Here is an 18,345-nt window from a genome sequence, read left to right on the forward strand (position 1 = left end):
ACACGTCTAGGGAGAGCAGCGGCTGATGAAGATGGTCGGGCAGGCTGAGATGGAGATTTATGATCTATTCATAACGCCTGTCTAGCATTTGATCATGGCTAATGTATGAAAACCACCATGGTTACCTTAGAAACCAGTCGCAACCCTGACATGCTCATGCATCATCAGTGTCCTCCGGTATTTAGAGACACATCACTGCACCCCTGGCTGTATTCTGTGATATGCCAGCTGTTTGTCAAATATTATTTTGGTTTGAGTAACACTTTGCAATAAGAGATTCAAAAGTGGGGAACAGGAACTACTGAGTAAATATGCTTTTACACTGGGGATAAAGACGTTATTGGCAAGTGTGACGTAATCCTGAAGCATTGAGAAATTATTGAGGACCTCTAATGATAAATCATACAGGAGAGGGTAGCACTAACAAAAAGACAGGAGTCAGAGTGGAAGAGTGGAAAATGCTAAGATTTTTACTGGGAGTGACCAGAATGGTATTCATTATAAATGAGTACATCAGAAGGACAGCTCAGGGTTCAAAGATAACGTTAGAGAGGCAAGGCTGAGATAGTTTTTATTGGACAAAGGGTGTAGAATATGGAGATGGAGGAAGGTGGGGGGGTACCACAGAGGAGGTTCGTGGATGTAGCGAAGGAGGACATGCAGAGGGTTGGTGTGCCAGAAGAGGTTGATAAAGGTTGGGTAGGATGTGGGCAGATTATCTGGTGTTCCTACACATAAATGGACCAGCCAAAAGAAGAAGAAGAAGGGGAATGTAATAGCAACGTAGTCCTAAAGTCATGATGAATGGCTACATAACTACTGATTAATTACTGAGTAACTACTGAGCAAGTATGTGTTTACAATGGAGTGTGGAGGAATGACTGCTAAGGATGACAAAGCAAAGAGAAACTGCTGAGGAACTATAATGATACATCAACTGAGCAGATAAAGAAACAACAGGTAAAGTAGTTCTGAAGTTATGAGCAACTACTTTGTAACTAGTGAGTAACTGCTGAGTGATATACTTAATTACTTGAGGTAATAAAAAAGAATGACTAAGCAGCAATAAAGAAGCAATTAGTGTTTTGTTCTGCTGTGTTTGATTTATTGAGAATGAACTCTACATATGAAAAAAAAATGGACCTTTCCGGATTTACGGATGATTATGAGCTAATCATTACCTTATGATTCACTAATAGTGTGTTTAGCAGCTGGCTCTTAAGTATTTAATAGCCCTGGGTCAAGAGTTATTAGGGAAGTACTAAAGAACAACTCATTAACTATCAGACTGTTCCTGATTTGTTGTTCCTATTTCTTTAGCAACTATCCCCCTCTTAGAGTAATACACAGGGCTGACAGGAAGCTGCAAATGCAGTAAGAGGCTCAAGAGTAGTCCTTCTGAAAAATGAGCAAAGAAAAAGGAGACAGCTGGGATAAAGGTTAAGGAATTGTAGACAATTAATAAACTTCTCTCTGTATATTTCTCTGCTTCTTTTTCTAACTCCACGGCATTCTTCCTTTGCCCTCTTTCTCTTCCCCAGGCTGGATGATTGATGCAGACAGCAGGCCGAAGTTCAAAGAGCTGGCCGCCGAGTTCTGCAGAATGGCCCGTGACCCACAGCGATATCTGGTGATTCAGGTGTGTCCTTTGATAAAAACTTTCCTTTGTTTCTTTTCTCTGCAAACATTTACATATCGTGCAGACACAAAAGTATTATCTGATGCATCTCTCGCTGCAATCTGTATGCTGCTGGAATTAATTTGGTGCTCGGCAATTAAAACTGTTACACGTGTATAATTCAGGGAGACGACCGTATGAAGCTTCCCAGTCCCAATGACAGCAAGTTCTTCCAGAGCCTGCTGGACGAACAGGACCTTGATGACTTGATGGATGCCGAGGAGTATCTGGTGCCTCGAGGTTTCATCATGGCCACTCAGTCATGCACGACCAGGCCTCGTGTTGACCCCAACAGGGTAAGACCACTGACGAAGACTGTGTTATACTGCATTTTGGAAGCATTTGTGTGCCAAACACTCCAAAGTTGTTAAGCATCATAGATGATCTCCAGCAAAAAACATCTTTAATTTTGTGTACGTGCCTCTTCTCTTTTACTGTCCTACAGTATATAAATGCTCAAGGTGGTTAAGAACCTGCAATACACTGATGATTTCCCTCTACTAATAACCTGCCTCCATCATTTCCATCACAGTGTGTGTGTCTTAAACCTGGACTCTTTATGCAGTAGCTCCCCAGGCCCCAGGTTTCATTACTCAGAGCGCCATAGGCAAATAACAAGCCGCTATCTTAAAATGCTGGAGTCGTTTACAAATAGACAATGAGCACAGGCTGGGCTGCTTGCTTTGCAGCATGCACCATGCACTGCTGGCCAGCCCATGGCTCCGCATCTTATACAACTTTAGCCCCACGACCTATCCATTTGCCAGTGGCTCTTTGTTCCCTGACAGCCGCTCACATACGCCAAAAAAACCCACACATGATAATCGAGTCAAAGTCCTACTTGTTTAAGGTCAACAACCAGATTGGCAATTGAAGATCTTTTGATTTTACAATCAGAAGCTGCCGCGTGCCCAAGCAGGGAAGGGTGTATAAATCCATCAGTGAGCTGACTTTGCCGAAGGAAGTTAGTTATTCAGGTTGTGCCGCCTCAGACACAGTCCGATACAGACGGTTATCTTATCTGTGCTGATTTGCTCTCACTCGCTCACACTTGAAAAGACGAGCCGATAATGACTTGCTTTGAAGAAGGGATGAACAGAGAAGTTTGGAGGAGGAGGGTGCTGATTGCAGTAGAGGGAAAACCGTAGGAGTAGGTGGACGAATATAACCCCGGGACATTTCCCTCTTTTCTGTTGTGTTTTGTAGATCTGCTTCCCGTAATTGCTGCTGTAGCGCTAGCAGCTGGCAAGAGTGCAGAGAAGTTGGCCTGGATTAAATAGCCTGCAGCAAGCCAACACAGCTCCACAAGAAGCCCTTTGCTTCATTTGTCATGTTTTGTATACTCTGGTGGGCCTTTTTTTTTTTTAAGGTTCAGGTGTTTGTATCATAGCTTTGCCTGGCTGCCCCTCACAGTCCCTGGTGGCTGATGACTACACCAGCAGAACTTTGTCTGAGAATTTTACTTCAAAAGGCAGCAGCATGGGTTAAAGCCTCACTGCTTTGCCGCAGTTGGAACAAAAGTTGTGTACGCTAGCTTAAACTTTGTTGTTATTAGCTTATTTGCCATAGATATTATATCATCAAAGAGTTAGACAGTACCCAGAGTACCTCAGACCAAAGATATTTACAGCTAAGTTAATTCAGAAAGTATCTTAATCAGAATTTCTGGCAGAGAGCAGAATTCATGGTTCCATCAATTACAGCAAGTAATTGAACTGAAGCAGCAAACTGCCACTACATTGTACGGTATGATGTTCTTTTTATGAAGTGTTGTGTTAGTTTTATGCAGATGTAGTGGAACTCAAACCTTCCACAAAGTTCAGATGTTGTTTCATCAGTCCACAGAATATTTTCCAAAATTGTGGGGCATCATCAAGATGTTTTCTGGTCAATGTGAGACTTTGTGTTTTTGTTTTTGGTCAGCAGAGGTTTTCTCCTTGAACTCTCCCTTGGATGCCATTTTTGCCCAGTCTCTGTCTTATTGTTGAATCATAAACTTTGACTGCAGTTCTTTAGATCTTGTTCAGTCCACTTTTGGTAGGCCATTCACTCCTGGGAAGGTTCTATAACCGATTCAATTCCGATTCACAAGGTCCTGATTCGATTTGATTCAATTTTGACTCAGACAGTCAGAAATATTTTAATTCTGATCATTTATCAGTACATATCCATATTTTTTATGTCTATGTATAAAAACAAAGCTGATACTTGAGACTTCATCAGAGGTTTAAGCATCACAGCAGATGCCTATGTGTCAAAGTAACTGAGGATAAAACGCAGAAAAACATGAAGGAGATTTTCCTGCCCTGGCTTTTTATAGCAGATTCTGCAGTAGAACAAAAACTGAAGCAAACCATGAATCAACCTATGAACGTATTACCTGCTGCTGCTGAAGTGAAGCAGAGCAAAGTTACAGAGGTGTTAACATCTTTCTGTGGAATCCGTTCACCTGCTTTTTAATTGTTTAGTATTTTAACTCTTTGGCAGTTTTTGAAATAGTTTCGTGAGCCTGAGCTGAGATTCTGGCATTTCTGGCAAAATACATTCACATTTAAAAATTGATTCAGAATTTTTAAGAATCAATATCACATTATTCAAACTAAAATCAATTTGAAACGGAAAATTGATTTTTTTTATACCCACCCCTAATAATGGCTCTCACCGTGGTTTACCAAAGCCTCAGAAATGTTTTTTATAACAATTTCAAGACAGATAGATGTCAGTTTGTTAAATCTTAGCATGATGAATTGATATTTGAGATACTTTGGCCTACTTCACTTTGCCATACAGGTTCTTGTTAAGTGAGTTTTTGATTCAGTAGGTCTGGTAGTAAGCAGGCTTGGTTGTGGCTTTTGAAATTGAATGTAACTTTACAAAAACATGTGGTTAATCACAGTTAATTCGTGATTTAACAATCAAGCAGGGCAAAATAGCCTTACTTGCACTTCTTTAGCAGAGAATCAGCTGTGTCATACACTTATTTGCTCCGACTTGGACTTCATGGCCCCTCTTGAACTCATGCTATGCTCAGTTTTTCTTATCTTAACCCCAATCCCTGCCTCTCTTTACTGCAGAATCAATTTGGCTATCGAGATGGTGGTCCAAATGCTGCAGAAGGACCCTTGGCAGGCACACAAGCTTGTGTGAACCAGGATGCCACAGGTGGCCCGAGCCCAGTCCTGGAGGACCAGCGTTGTAATGGAAGCCTGCATAAGAAGAGCCTGAGCCAGGCTGGAGGGGAAGACAGTGGGGGTCAGAGGTACAGTGCTGATCCAACCATCTTTCTGGGAGAGAGAGCATTGAGAGGGGACACTGATGAGGACGGATACATGACGGCAATGAAGGACAAGAGCTCCTCAGGTACTCATAGTAAAGCCTTATGAGACTGTTGTGGCCACTTGAATCATTTAGAAGATAGTTAATCCAGTTTAATTTTCCAGAGTATACATTAGAAGCAGAATTGCTCTAAAGAAGCTAAAAATAAGTTCAGGTAGGAATTCTGCAGTCCTGCAGGGTATTTAATAGTAATGATGCATAAATGCATTTTAGGAGCTGTATTTAATCCACAGCACATAGTAGATAATATTAAACTTTAAAATAACCTTACCTAATTAAAATAATTTCTTACTAATCTAAAAACAAAACTGTGTAGAGGAAGTTAAAGATTGATTGCGCTACAATCATCTATGCAGCTCCACAAACAGAAACATAATTAAAATTATAAACAAGTACATAATATATGTGCACCTTTCTCTCTGTCTTGTCATCTCTTTGTTCATTCACAGAGTAAATACGATCCTTTGTACGATAGTCGGCCTGTCAGTTTTCCTGTTCATTTCATCTCATTCCATTGATTAAAATTCCTACTGAGTTTCCTTCGACGGCGGTGTATGTCAGCTACTACTACAGAGTCATGTTTTGCCTTTGATCATAATTCAGTCCATCAGCCCTGCTCTTGCACTACCGTCTTTGATTTTTTTTTTTTTGAGCAGCTCAAAATATAACAAAGCCTGCAGCAAAATGCATCTGATGCAATGTCAAGGAGCGGAAAAGTGGGCAAAATCAATAGGTTTCTCACCCCACTATTATAGCGCTTGGAAGCAGTGAAGAGGGGTCATTTGTTGGCATTTTCAACCCCGGCAGATGGAGTTTCCAGTGCCAAAGAACTGCTGGCAAGATGCCCGTCTTGTCCTGAGTGCCTGCCATTAACGCCATTATCATCTCCATCTTCTCTCCTCATTACCGAGTGATCTCTTTCTTTTACTCCATTTCATTCTCTATTTCCTTTGTTTTCTCACCTCTTGATTTAATTTCTCCAGATTTTTTGTTATTGCTGTCTGAACTGTTTTTCTCTTCTTCTAATTCACTCTCCTTCTCATTCATTTTCTGTGGTACAGAATATCTGAATCCCATTGAGGAGAACCCGTTTGTCACGCGACGTAAAAACGGCGAGATCCACGCCCTGGATAACCCAGGCTACCACAGCACACCCAACAGTCAGCCCAAAGGAGAGGACGAGTACATCAATGAGCCCCTCTACCTCAACACCTTCCATACCCCCGCTGAGCTGGGCCTGGAAGCCCTGAGGAGAAATGGTCTGCCCCTACCCACCCAACCTCCTTCTTCTATCTCAGCCACAACCTCAGGCTCCCATCTCCCGCTTACCATCCAGACTAGCCTGCCCCACTACCCCCTCCCCACAGCCCAACCATCTCCATCTGGTATTCCTTGCCATCATGGTCCACCGACTCACATCCTCCATGCCCACCACACCGTCAAACCTGCAGGGCAACCTGGCAATCCAGGTGGCAGCTCTGTTGCTCAGAGTCAAGCAGGAACTACTGCTCAGGCTCAGGTGAGCCAGTCGGGCGCCCTGTCCACTTCAGCCACCATTGGGCATGGCAGCCTGCCAGCCTACCAGAGCTACGCCACCACACACCCTGCCAGTTTGCTGAAGCATGGAGGGCAAACATCAGGTAAAGCCAGCGGAAAGAAGCTGAAGGTGACCTTTGACAATCCAGAATACTGGCAGCACAGCTTGCCTCCCAAATCATCTAACCAGGCAGCCTCAGATGGTGCCCAGGGAGGTTCCACCAACGCCAAGCTCTTCTATAAGCAGAATGGACACATACGGCCGGCAGTAGCTGAAAACCCTGAATACATGTCTGAGTTTTCCCTGAAAGCTGGAACCATCTTGCCACCTCCACCTTACCGGCAGCGAAACACTGTGGTCTAGATTATTCCATTTAACAAACGTTCCCCAATCTTCCTCTAGCCTCCAACAAGCCCAACATCCTCTCCAGTTCCACGGTCCTACACAAAGAGAGAGTAGCACCAACCAAGGCTGCTCTCAGCCCTGCCCAGATAACAGGCCATCTGCTGTAGATTGTAGCAACATCTGGAGGAGGTGGACCGAACCAAGCAGAAGCAATTCAGACCCCTGAACTGTCACTATAGACAATCTCGTCCATCTCTGTTCTGTAGATAGAGACTGTGCTCCATGTCATTCAGAATGTCAAGGTTATGGTAGTTTTCAGTAAAGAACAGATGCTTAATTATCACACAGCAGTGGATGGACTGTATCTGGGGGTATCTGAACTCACTGCCAGCCACTTGGGTTTCAGATTTGTGAGAGGAACAAGAAGTTTTACTAATCTTTTTGCTTTCTATTATAAAGTTCTGAGGAGGAACAATATTCTGCAAAGGGTTTCTGAAAGACACAATCACATAGAACAAATACAGTCTGTTAGATGTCAAGATGCCTGGTTTTCTGAATGACATTAGAGTGAGGTAGCCAGGCAACAAAAGCAAAATATGGAGGAAGAAAAGACAATATAGAGTGGACAACAAAAGATGGAGCACTCATCAATCATATTCAGTGATTTTGCCTATAGGATTATACCCACCGTGTGTTCTTTTATATGAAATATGTGAATCTCATCTCATCCTTCTACTGTAACTGTGATACTGTGATGGACAAAACTACAGTGATCTTTTCTTTCACATTTGTAGTTCAACCATGGACTTTTTAAATTGCTCGAGAATCTGCAGGGCAACTGCTGTTCTGTTGGTTTTGCTTGGCTGCTGTCTGTTTGGAGAAGCTGACTAAAACAGCTTTCCCAGGGCAAATGGTAAAAGGGAAACCACACTGTAAACACTTTTATAATCACGGGTTTCAGTGCTGAAAAGATTTTTATACACTGGTTTTCCCATTCAAGCTAACTCGGATGAGAAAACCTGCTATGAGCTGTAGAGTACTCCAGTAAAGCAGCTGAACTCAAAATGGTGTTCAAAGAGAGAGAAAAAACTACAGAAAGGGGAGGAAAAGTTCATGAAAGTTTATACAAACTGACTAATGAAGACCTCAAGGAAGGAACAAGACAGCACCAGCAGAGCACAGTTAAACAGACTACTTTATATGTCTATCTGTCTTTATGTTAGTGTGATTGGGATTAGTGTGTGCGTGTATGTTCATATTTTAGCAAGCTACAGATGATCCCACTGGGGGGTAAAAGTCAGTGTTAATGGAGTCGAAAGCTAAAGATCTTCAGTACTAACCAACGATCGACTCTATCAAGGCTTTTTTTTCCTATGTTAAGTATAAAACAAACCAAGCTCAAATCAAAAGATCATTAAAAGCCCCAAACTGCACCAAATGGCACCAAATCTCTGGAAGGGTTTTATAGATTTAGGGTGTCCTTAGCTAACGTTACTTTCTTTGAGTTGATCAAAATCAAGAATGTGAGGATTTATCATTTTAGTAACTGGAACTGGAGCTTGTCTCGGTCATGGTGTTTGTTATATTCTCGATTGCTTGGTCCGAGAAAAAGTAAAACTCTAGACTACTTTTGGCCACATAATTCTTGATTATTTTTGTCCACATCTGATCTAGATGTTTTTTGCTTCTTTTTTTTTACAGAATCATGTTTTTTCCAGACCCCACCCATATTCTTATTAGACTGTTAATTGGTAGCTAATTTCATTTTGGCTACTAGAAGTGTCAGTGGTTCCTACCCAAATTGTTCACAAGGCAGAAGTCGATAAGCTAACCTTGTCTGCTAGAAAATGTATTTTAAAGAGCAAGAAAAAATGATGCTTTCAAATAAGTCAGATGTTTCAAAGCTAAATTTATTCTTTAGCATTAAAGCTAACTTAAGCCTCACATGCACCTCCATAGAATTGTAACTACACCTTGTGGCAACATAGATCTCTGATCTTGCCAACGAATATGTGGCCATAGATTGTGGCTAAATACAGAAAACTTGACAGTAGCTTGAAGTGTATATTTTATTTATATTTCAACCAGGACAACTATAGTCAGAAGACTGTTGTTTTAGTAATTTCTGTTTGGAGGTATGGTTCTATTCTGGGCTAATGTAGAAAGCACAAAGCAGGAAGACTCCTTTCACGTAAACTATACTTCTGTTTCAGCTCTACGCCGTAACTTATACCATAACCAGACCCCATTTTAACCCTATGCCGCAACCTTCTAAGTAACATGTCGTGCACTTCCCTAGAAATGTAACTACATGTCGGGCCAATGCATACCACAACAACTTGATGGTGTGGAAGACCTCAGTGTAGGGATACAAGGATTTTCCAATTACGTAGTTAGTTGGGATGTTGAGATTTCCCACAGTAGTCTAAATGAAGTTTAAGATTTCACAGAGCAGAAATAACAACAAATGTGAAAAGGAAGAGTTAGCTGGATGTGGGGTTGGCTGCTTCCAAAAAACTGTCATAAGGATGTGTAGAAGGGTACTAGCTGAGACATTAGCTTATCCGCTGGGACTGTGGTGGAGCTTGACTTTGTCACCTAGCTGAACTTGGCCTTTGCTCCAGTTGTGGTCAGAAGTTTATATCCACTCATCACAAATATCATGATCATTTTGGGCTTCTAATGAATTCTTTGAAACTGTCTTTTTTCCATGGTGAAATGACTGTATAGTATACATATTTAATGGCTTTAAAAACAAAAAATTGGGCTTTAAAGTTTTAAAAAGTATCTGGCATAATTCTGGCTGGATATTTGGCCACTCTTCTTGGCATGCATTGAAAATGTAAAAAGTAAAAGAAAAAAATTCTAAGCTGAAAAATAGCACGACATTCATGCCCATGATGAGTGTATGTTAACAACTGGCCAAACCAAGTTCATAAAGCAAGTTCTGTTTTGAATACATGTAATTTTTTTTAATGCAGCACAGGGTAACTGGTAAACGAAATTAGTACTTTACTATATGACATTTTTTTTCAGTTAAAACTATAATGTTATGTTTTCCAATATTAAGTTAGTATAGTTTTCATTAGTTTCTTGGTGAATCACCAGACAGTCAACTACTGTTACCAGTATTAATAACTGTGCCAATTTTTAACATACCTAAGAAAGTCATTTCTTGTTTTGTTTGATGTAATTTGCACTTTCAGCACCACTGAGTTTTAAATTAATTAGTCTAGCCACTGTTTAACGAAGCCTCTAATCTATAAAGGCTTCACATCTGTTCTTAGCCCAGAGTGATATCGTCACTCTCAAGAAATCTCAAGAAAATAGTTCTAACCCTGACTACTGATGCCTGTGTAGGCAACTTGCCAGTCAATGCTGCTGAAAGGACTGTATTACAGCCGTTATTTCTTCCACCAAGCCATACACAACACCTGTGGGTAGGGGAAAACACTGCAACGCTTGCCAAACTTAGAAGTTCAAGATAAAACTTGTGTAATGTTGGTTTTTCTCAGAGGTCCTTTTGCAATATCTCCTTTATTTAGTTGAATGAATATGAAGAAAAACTTGTAGTTCTTGAACCTTTAACAACAACGGTATTTTTCATTATTTGTGGAGCATAAATATTGCTTTGTCATAGTTTCAACAACCTTTCATCATTCTGCTCTACCAGAGCCCAGCCCTGCCTAAGCTGTGTTCTTGCGTAGGTTATTTATTTTGTGTATTTAAAAGTGTGTGAAAGTGTGCTTGTCTCAGTCTATGCACATGTAACGCTGTATGTGTTTATCCTCCCCATGGAGCACTTTGATCAAAGTCGCGGGTATAAAGAAAGGATTTCCACTCTTCGTTACTGAAATATTCAACTTGTTTATCCAGCCGTTTACCACTTCAGAAAGCAATAGCTTTAGCAAAAGTACAAGGAAGGAACTGGGGCCAAGAGGTCATAAGGAAAACACATTTTACATGGTACTTGACCAGCTTCAAGAATGTCCTTGTTTCCATGTTTTTTCGCTGACTTCAAACAGTATTTATAGTAGTGCTTTGATGCTGTCATGATTAATTGATGAAGGAGTATTTTGTAGTCCTTTTTCGAGCTCTAATTCAGTGAAATAGAGACAGCATTTAATATCAATGTGAAATATTTATGGCGCGTTTGAGCTTGTTTATACTGAGCGATGGAAGCGACTGCCAAATCTGGGTTTCAAGAAAAATGAACAAAAATATGATGGTGGTCGAAAGAAAAACACACGCCTTGGTTTATGCCTGTTTTGCCCTAAATTACACTGCAGACCCAGGCAAAATGTGTGTTTGAATCAAGAACAGATTGAAGGACTGATGATACAAATGGTTTCAAATGTTCTCAAGAGCACTTAAGAGAATCCGAGGCATCCCCACTCTCCCATTTTTGATCTGAGTCATTGACTTGTTTGTTGACAGAAAGGTAGGAAAAAGCACCTGAAGTTCCCCTTCTGTTAAGTCGTGTTTTTTCCCATCCTAAGACCTTGGTTATCCTTTTAGAGTACCAAAATGTGTTGCGTCTATGTGGAAGCATTTTTTTCCTCTCTGAAGACTAATATCTTGTGTCTTGTTTCAAACTAATTTTGCCTTGGTGTTACCTGCTGCTATTTGTCTCAGTCCTTAACAGGCTTGTGTTCGTGGCAGTTCAAAAGCATGCCAGGGGGAAACACTGCTGGTTAGGCTGATCCTTTTTATATTATTTTCTGGGTTTAGGTTTTTGTTTTTTGTTTTTTACTGCCTCCTCAAAGCCAAGGTGCAAAGGCATGTAGCCATGTCCTGAACCGAATCCTTCAATATTTTATCCTCAAACACCATACAGGCTTCAACAAAGTCTATTGTATAGTAAATATTACATTGCATGGTTCCCAAAGTGAGTGTTTTACTGCCCTCCACCTTCGTATCTCATTTATGACAACATTATACTCAAATTTCTGTCCAGTGTGGGAAAAATTAATCAGATATTTTTTATCGAGTTTAGTAGCACAAACTGGGAATCCTTATTTCTGCGATGTTTCATGGGAATTTTTGTGTGTGAGTGTAGTACACCCCCACCCCCTCCCTACAGTGTCTTTTTAATATTGAGTTTTATCCTTAGTATCAACGATGTAACTTCTTTTTCCCACTATTGTGTTGGCTACTGTACATTCTTCAACATGTTTGTTATTCTAGCCACGTTTTTCGGTTTCTTGACATTTTAATTGCACAAAAGAAGAAAAAGCTACTCTTAGCTACTCCCTTATTCACAAGGGGTTGCCATAGCGGGTAGCTCCACATATTCGGTTTGCTAGATTTTTACGCCGGATGCCCTTCCTGATACAGCCCCGAAGGGATTTGCGTCTCCTACCGGAAATCAAACCAGGAATCTTTCGCTTGTTAGGCGAATGTATAAACCACTATACCATTGTCCCTCATAAAAGAAAGTCATTCATTTTCTGTATTCAAATCATTGTATCAGTATAACTGTACAGAATCTTTGGGATTTCCTCCCAGATTTATCTAACACACTTCAACAACAAATGTGAATAATATTTTTATAAAGCACCAAAATGGCCGACTTGGTGAATTTGTAAATAAGGAGGCGATGCTTTGAATTTATATTGGTCTTCTCTCCTACTGCTTTTTTCTCCTGCTTATATCGACTTGTACAAAAAGAGCCGTACATATTTGCTTTATGTAAGTGTACCCTTTTTACTAATGGGTATTTCATTTTAAAAGTTCTTGTTGTTCCCTTCTCATGTGAAACTCTGTTCAGTGGCCCTGCTTCAGACCTTTGTGGCTGTTCACGTGTAACGTTTCAGTTTAAGTGAACACTGTTAAACACTACACAAATAACAATGGGTGGTGTCTCACTTTGAATACTTCCATAATAGTAGCATATTAGCTTGATAGTGTAGTGTTGTCTGAAATCAGGCACGACAAGAGGCTGGACTATTGGAGCATTTTACCATGGCTGTTATGTTAGCTGGCACATTTTGTTCATGTTTACATTTGTCAAGTTACTTACTAAATGTAATACTAAATTCTTCTGAAGTAATGTAAACACAGCAACATCAGTCCCAGATTGAAAAATCTCTTGCTTTTAGCTTTCCAGATAGCTAGCAATAACAAGGATTGTTGCGCTAGCTGCAACATTTTATAAACATATGACAAAATGAGCTTCTTACCATGTATAACACTTTTCTGTCATTGCAGATGTAAGTTTAACATGCATAAATATCAGTCGATGCCATAATGCGTGAAATATCAATCCCGGGTTGCTAAGCATCTGCTGGCGGTAGCTAGCTAGATAGCGCAGACTGCAAGTCTCACACTAGATGGCGCATTTAGTGAATTTATCAAGTTGTTGAGCCTCTGGTCAGATATCTTACACTAAAATCTCTATGAAGTCACAGAAAACTACCAGACCATACCACAGTGCAGACAACATGCCAACAACACAAAAACAACTAACTAGCTAGTATTAGCTCAATATCTGGCTCTAATTTGAAGATCAGCTGTTAATGCCTTAGTTTCCACTACTTAAGGCCAAAGTCAGACAGGCTGTGCGACGGGTTCATCATTCTCCTTGCAATATCTGATCACTAAGGAAAGATGTATGGTCCCCCACCAGTTAACAAGTGGTTGCTGGAGATTGCTGTCTGTCACAAATGGGGTGCTGCATCAGACAGCCTCCTTGGGATCGTTTTGTTTGCTTGCATATTGTTGCTTTTGCCTGTAGTTTGCATGAAAAGCAGCCACTTTTCAACTATGCTCTCTGTAACTCGAAACGGAGAACATTCACCTTCAAAATAAAAGCAGTGCCTTATCATTGGAACTAAGACATTTCAAAAGGTGCAACTTTTACAATTAAGGTGAATATTTGCCAATTGTGCCACACTTTTGACAGTTTCACTACAGCTTAATGAGTAGTTTGCGAGCATTTGCAGGCGAGTTGGACGCTTCCATGCAAACTGGAGACTGTGCCAGTCTAACAGTGGCTAAAACAATCATAAGTCGATTTTTGGTACAACTCTGTATACCTGTTGGCAACCAATGTCATACTAGCAACCGCCAACAACCTCCAGCAGCCATTTGCATACTGTTTGTGGAATATACACTCTTTTGCCATGGTGTTCACTAGCTGTTAGGGTAACCCCACTCACTCTAGGCCTAAGTGAGTGAAGGTTTTAGCAATCAATTTCACAGTCATTGCTCGCAACAACCAGCAACCACTCATCAACCAGTTGGGCGATGAACATTTTTCCCTAGCAACCGGTCATAATCAGATTATTCCCAGCTGGTCTCTAAGCCTGGGTGAATAGGTCCTGAGCAACATTCAGAATAGTGCATGTGTCAGAGATTTACAGTTAACAAACAGTCAGGTGAATGATCAACACTATTCACAAAATAACGGTAGGGGTGGTAGTACGCAAACTGAGACACATCTGATTTACTTTTCCAATGCCTACCATGTCAGTCAACCAAGAGAACTCAATGCCATCTTTCTAAATGTCATAAAACTGAAACCTGTGGTCCCAACTAACCTATATAAACTGTGTTTGAGAGTCAGTGTTACCTTCTCTGCTTACTTTCAACTCGAAATATTACTGAGCCAAGTCCACCCTCTTACTCCTCTTTTCTGCACAGCCTTCACAATAGGCCCTGATTTCATTTAATTTGTTTTGCATGCTTTCAAAAGGAGACATAGTGGAGAGAAGGCGTCATCGCTTGCTCCTCTTTGCGTACTGTTGGTTTTCAATACTTTCCCCTTGTCCCTTTACCCAACACCGTCATTGCTGACTTTCTCTTTGAGTACTTTGAAACCATACCCAAAGCTTTATATCATAGAAATACCGTTCCTCATGTTTGTTACATGAATCTGTCAAAAGTATATTTTTAATTTAATATAAATAAAGATTGATTCGATATATGGTGTGGTCGTTTGTGCACGTGTGTTTAGTAAGTGTTGGGGGGGCTTTCTTTACTTGATATTTACTTGGGAAAGCACCACTTTAAAGTTTTTATTCTTGTTATGAGTTGTGTATCTTCAAAATCAGCCAAATCAGAGATTGCTAACCTTATTAGGAATTCTGTATCTTTTTCAAATACCCCTCAGTGGGGAAGCTCAAGTCCTCAGCCCAGATCATAGGTTTCCTTGCTCGACACGCCACCCTGCTGCCTATAAATAGAATGGAAAACGAAAGCTGCTTTCAGATGCTCTAATCCACATGCTAACAGCTTCAATAATAAAATTTAGCAGATGGTGTCTTTAATTAAGGCAAGGAAGCTCTCAAGTTACAGTTATATCTGAACATTTCAGAAACTTGCACTGGAGACGAGATGCTGCACCGCTACACGCTTTCATGCTCAAAAGGACTTGCAGATGAAGACCAGCTGCATCAAAAAGGTCCGCAGTGTGCTCGCCTAGCTTCCTCCAAAACCTCGCCTCAAATCAGATAATGTGTGGATACAACATTTTGCTGTCGTTTTACTCTCGCCCCGCGCTGCGCTTAATACACTGTTTACCCAAGTGTTGGTTATGTAAACTGGCATAGGCAACATCTTTGCTATGCAAGTGCGCCTTCATTCCACTCCGAGGCTTTCATTTCAATCATAAATAATACAAAACTGTCCAATGGCAGAATATGAGCTTTCTGAAGTCACTGCTATTAATACTAATAAGGCAATGGGGTGCTTTAAGTAAACAGTGTTTATGAACTAAAATCCTCCCCCTCCTTTCTCGTCCTCCTTCTGCCCCTCTCCCCTCTCTCTCTGTTAGTTTCCTCAGAGCACCGAGACTCGATTAGTAAGCACATCGAGTTCCACCACAGTAATTTAGAGAGGTGGGCTTCTACTGCGGATGAACAGTATTTGAACTATCTCCTGTTATATATTCTTATAAAGCTGCTTATTTAAAATCTATATTAGGTCTGGCTTCTTCAATGACTGTCCAGAAAAATGACGTTTCCCATTCGCTGCATAAAAAGGAAATTTAATTGATACTCATTCCCTTCCTAGCACCGAACTCACATAATAGACAGATTATCTTGAACATTAAGCACACTTGCCGACAAGACTTTGCACATTATCACCCACACCAGACAGCAAAGAGGGGAGAGGTCACTGTTAATTTGGCAACTGCTGTATAACCATTTGTCAGTGTATTACAAGTCTCCTTTAAAGCCATTCTTCCATTGAAGCCTGCTATCGCCGCCAGGAGACGAGGGTTCAGCTCCATCCCGGAGGCCTGTAGCAATTATACTTACAGCTGCCCTGTACACTTGTGACATAGCTCGACGATGACAGCTCATCGCCAACAGACTGCCACTGTTTAATTGCAGCGTGTCACCTTGACGGGGTGTTTTGCCCACATCTCCTCGCACCAAGGAGAGACAGCTTTTTGAAATGGAGCCACAAGATTGATGACCCTTTAATATAGCAGCCTGGGGTTTGACTAGTGCTTGTTTTTTTGTTTGTTTTCCACCAGAGTTTCATTTATTGTGGTCAGAAGTACTCTCAGCAGGATGTGGACCCCAAGTGTAAAAAGAATTATTCCATGAATTAGGAAGGCTCTCTTGAAATAAAGAACAATTGCTCTACTTATACAAATTCATTGCTGTACTTATATGCACTTATTGCCCATATAAATTCAGGAAGACAGCTTTATGTCAATGAGCTACTTTCTCTAAAGATTAAAATGGCTGTTTTTCCATTTTAGTGTACTTATTAGGATGCAGATAACGCGTTTTTGAATTAATGCTGACACATTACCAAGACCTTACTTAGTCTATGTGCTGCTGATGTACTGGAAAAGTGGATATATGTCAATACTGTTCAAAGTGTACCATAGAGCATGTCTTTTTTGCATCAGCCAAAAGGCATACTGAAGTGGAATTGTGTTTTAAAAAAAGAAACGAACAGAGAAACATACTCACACGCCACTTTATTGGGTACATTTTGCTAGTATCAGGCTTAACTTGTTGTTTTCAGAGATGCATACATTCAACAAGGCGATTAGCAGTACACTGTTGCTGCAGATTTGTCATGTTCAGCAAACCAGTTTCAGATGATCTACACTTTGTGACATGGGATGGACATGTTCAACAACAATACAAGCAAATATCCCCCAAACCATTAACACCACAACCAGGCAGGATGGATCCATGCTTTCATGTTGTTTACACCCAATTCTGAACCTACCATTTGAATGTTGCAGCAGAAATTGAGACTTGGCAACATTTTTCCAATTTTGGTGCAGCCAAAATTGGTGTTTCCTGTTCTTAGCTGACAGGAATGACACCCAGTGTGGTCTTCTGCTGCTTTAGTCCATCGAGGTTCAATGTCTTGTTCATTTAGAGATGCTCTTCTGCATGCCTTGGTTATACTGTTACCTTCCTGTTAGCTCAGAGCCATCTGACTGTTCACCTCTGACCTCTGACATCAACAAGGCATTTTCACCCAGATGGATGTTTTCTCTTTAGAGTTACTACTATTAGTTGTCCGGACATGTTTACAGATAAACACAGCGTTTAATTCATTTCTCACACTTGTGCTTATGAGTTCGATTTTGGAGAAGGAAAGAAAAGGGACATCCACACAGACACCACCATCCGAACTCTTTATTTACACAGCCGTATGCACATCACTTCAACATGTGGAGACCTTCATAGCTTGCCATACCAGCTGTTGCTTGGTTACAGTTGTGAAGCTACATGGGAGTGTGAGACGGTTGGGTATTATTTGCTCTGCTGATGTTATGATATTATCCTCTCTCCGAAACATCTGGATTCCGTAGGATTCAAACTGCCACCGAAAAAGCTGCTAGAATTGAATCATAAATCTGTTTCTCTGTTAATCTGTGTCGTTACAGCGCTCCTCTTCGTCATGTTAGTGCTAATCTGACATCATTACTCTAACATATTGCACCTTTTTAACTTCAGATGGCATATTTACATTGTAATAACACAGGGAAAACCGCTTGTGGTGTTGTGCAATTAATGTAATGTGCAATTAAATTCAGAACGTGTGGGTTACGCGGTTAAAGATATGAAGCATAAATCACAGTTATCTCCCATCATGGGGCCATATCTCTCCTGCCGCGCCACGGCTGCACATGGTTAATGTTAGCTGGCAATTTTCATGAGTTATATCCAGCGCGATCCAGGGCTGAAGCAAGCACAGAATCAGGGGCAAAGCCACGAGTTTTGCCAGCATAATTAACCTACGTGATCGTTAAGTCTTCACAAAGCTGTAAAAGATTGACTCTTTCCCCTCCGTTTAACCTCAGGCCGGCCAAACCAATCGTGACGGCATCAAATATATAGACTGTGTATGATTTCAACGAATGAACTCAGGATAAATGTGAGCGTGATCCTGCGGTTAATCTTTCAAATGCATGCATGTCGTTTCATAGCTATCAGAGATTTCAAAGGACGTTTTGCAGCTTTAAATA

General features: G+C 40.8%; 1 protein-coding gene across 4 annotated transcripts in view; it reads left to right on the plus strand.

The window, feature by feature from the left end:
* The window catches only part of LOC146680923 (receptor tyrosine-protein kinase erbB-4-like), a 376,413-nt gene that overhangs the window by 356,310 nt on the left and 1,758 nt on the right, over positions 1 to 18,345 (plus strand). For 3 of the 4 annotated variants that reach the window (XM_085447517.1, XM_085447519.1, XM_085447518.1), the window contains exons 24-27: positions 1,542 to 1,639; positions 1,804 to 1,974; positions 4,753 to 5,038; positions 6,076 to 14,821. In XM_085447517.1, the coding sequence (XP_085303643.1) occupies positions 1,542 to 1,639; positions 1,804 to 1,974; positions 4,753 to 5,038; positions 6,076 to 6,914 (1,394 nt within the window). In that variant the 3' untranslated portion in view covers positions 6,915 to 14,821. Of the gene's footprint in view, positions 1 to 1,541; positions 1,640 to 1,803; positions 1,975 to 4,752; positions 5,039 to 6,075; positions 14,822 to 18,345 lie in introns of those variants that run through there. The other variant, XM_085447520.1, reaches the window with a different exon arrangement.

This window comes from Copadichromis virginalis, linkage group LG23 (genome assembly GCF_057382275.1).
Source record: "Copadichromis virginalis isolate Kocher_CV1m ecotype Utaka linkage group LG23, C_Virginalis_male_GT1.1, whole genome shotgun sequence".
Classification (NCBI taxonomy): Eukaryota; Metazoa; Chordata; class Actinopteri; order Cichliformes; family Cichlidae; genus Copadichromis; species Copadichromis virginalis.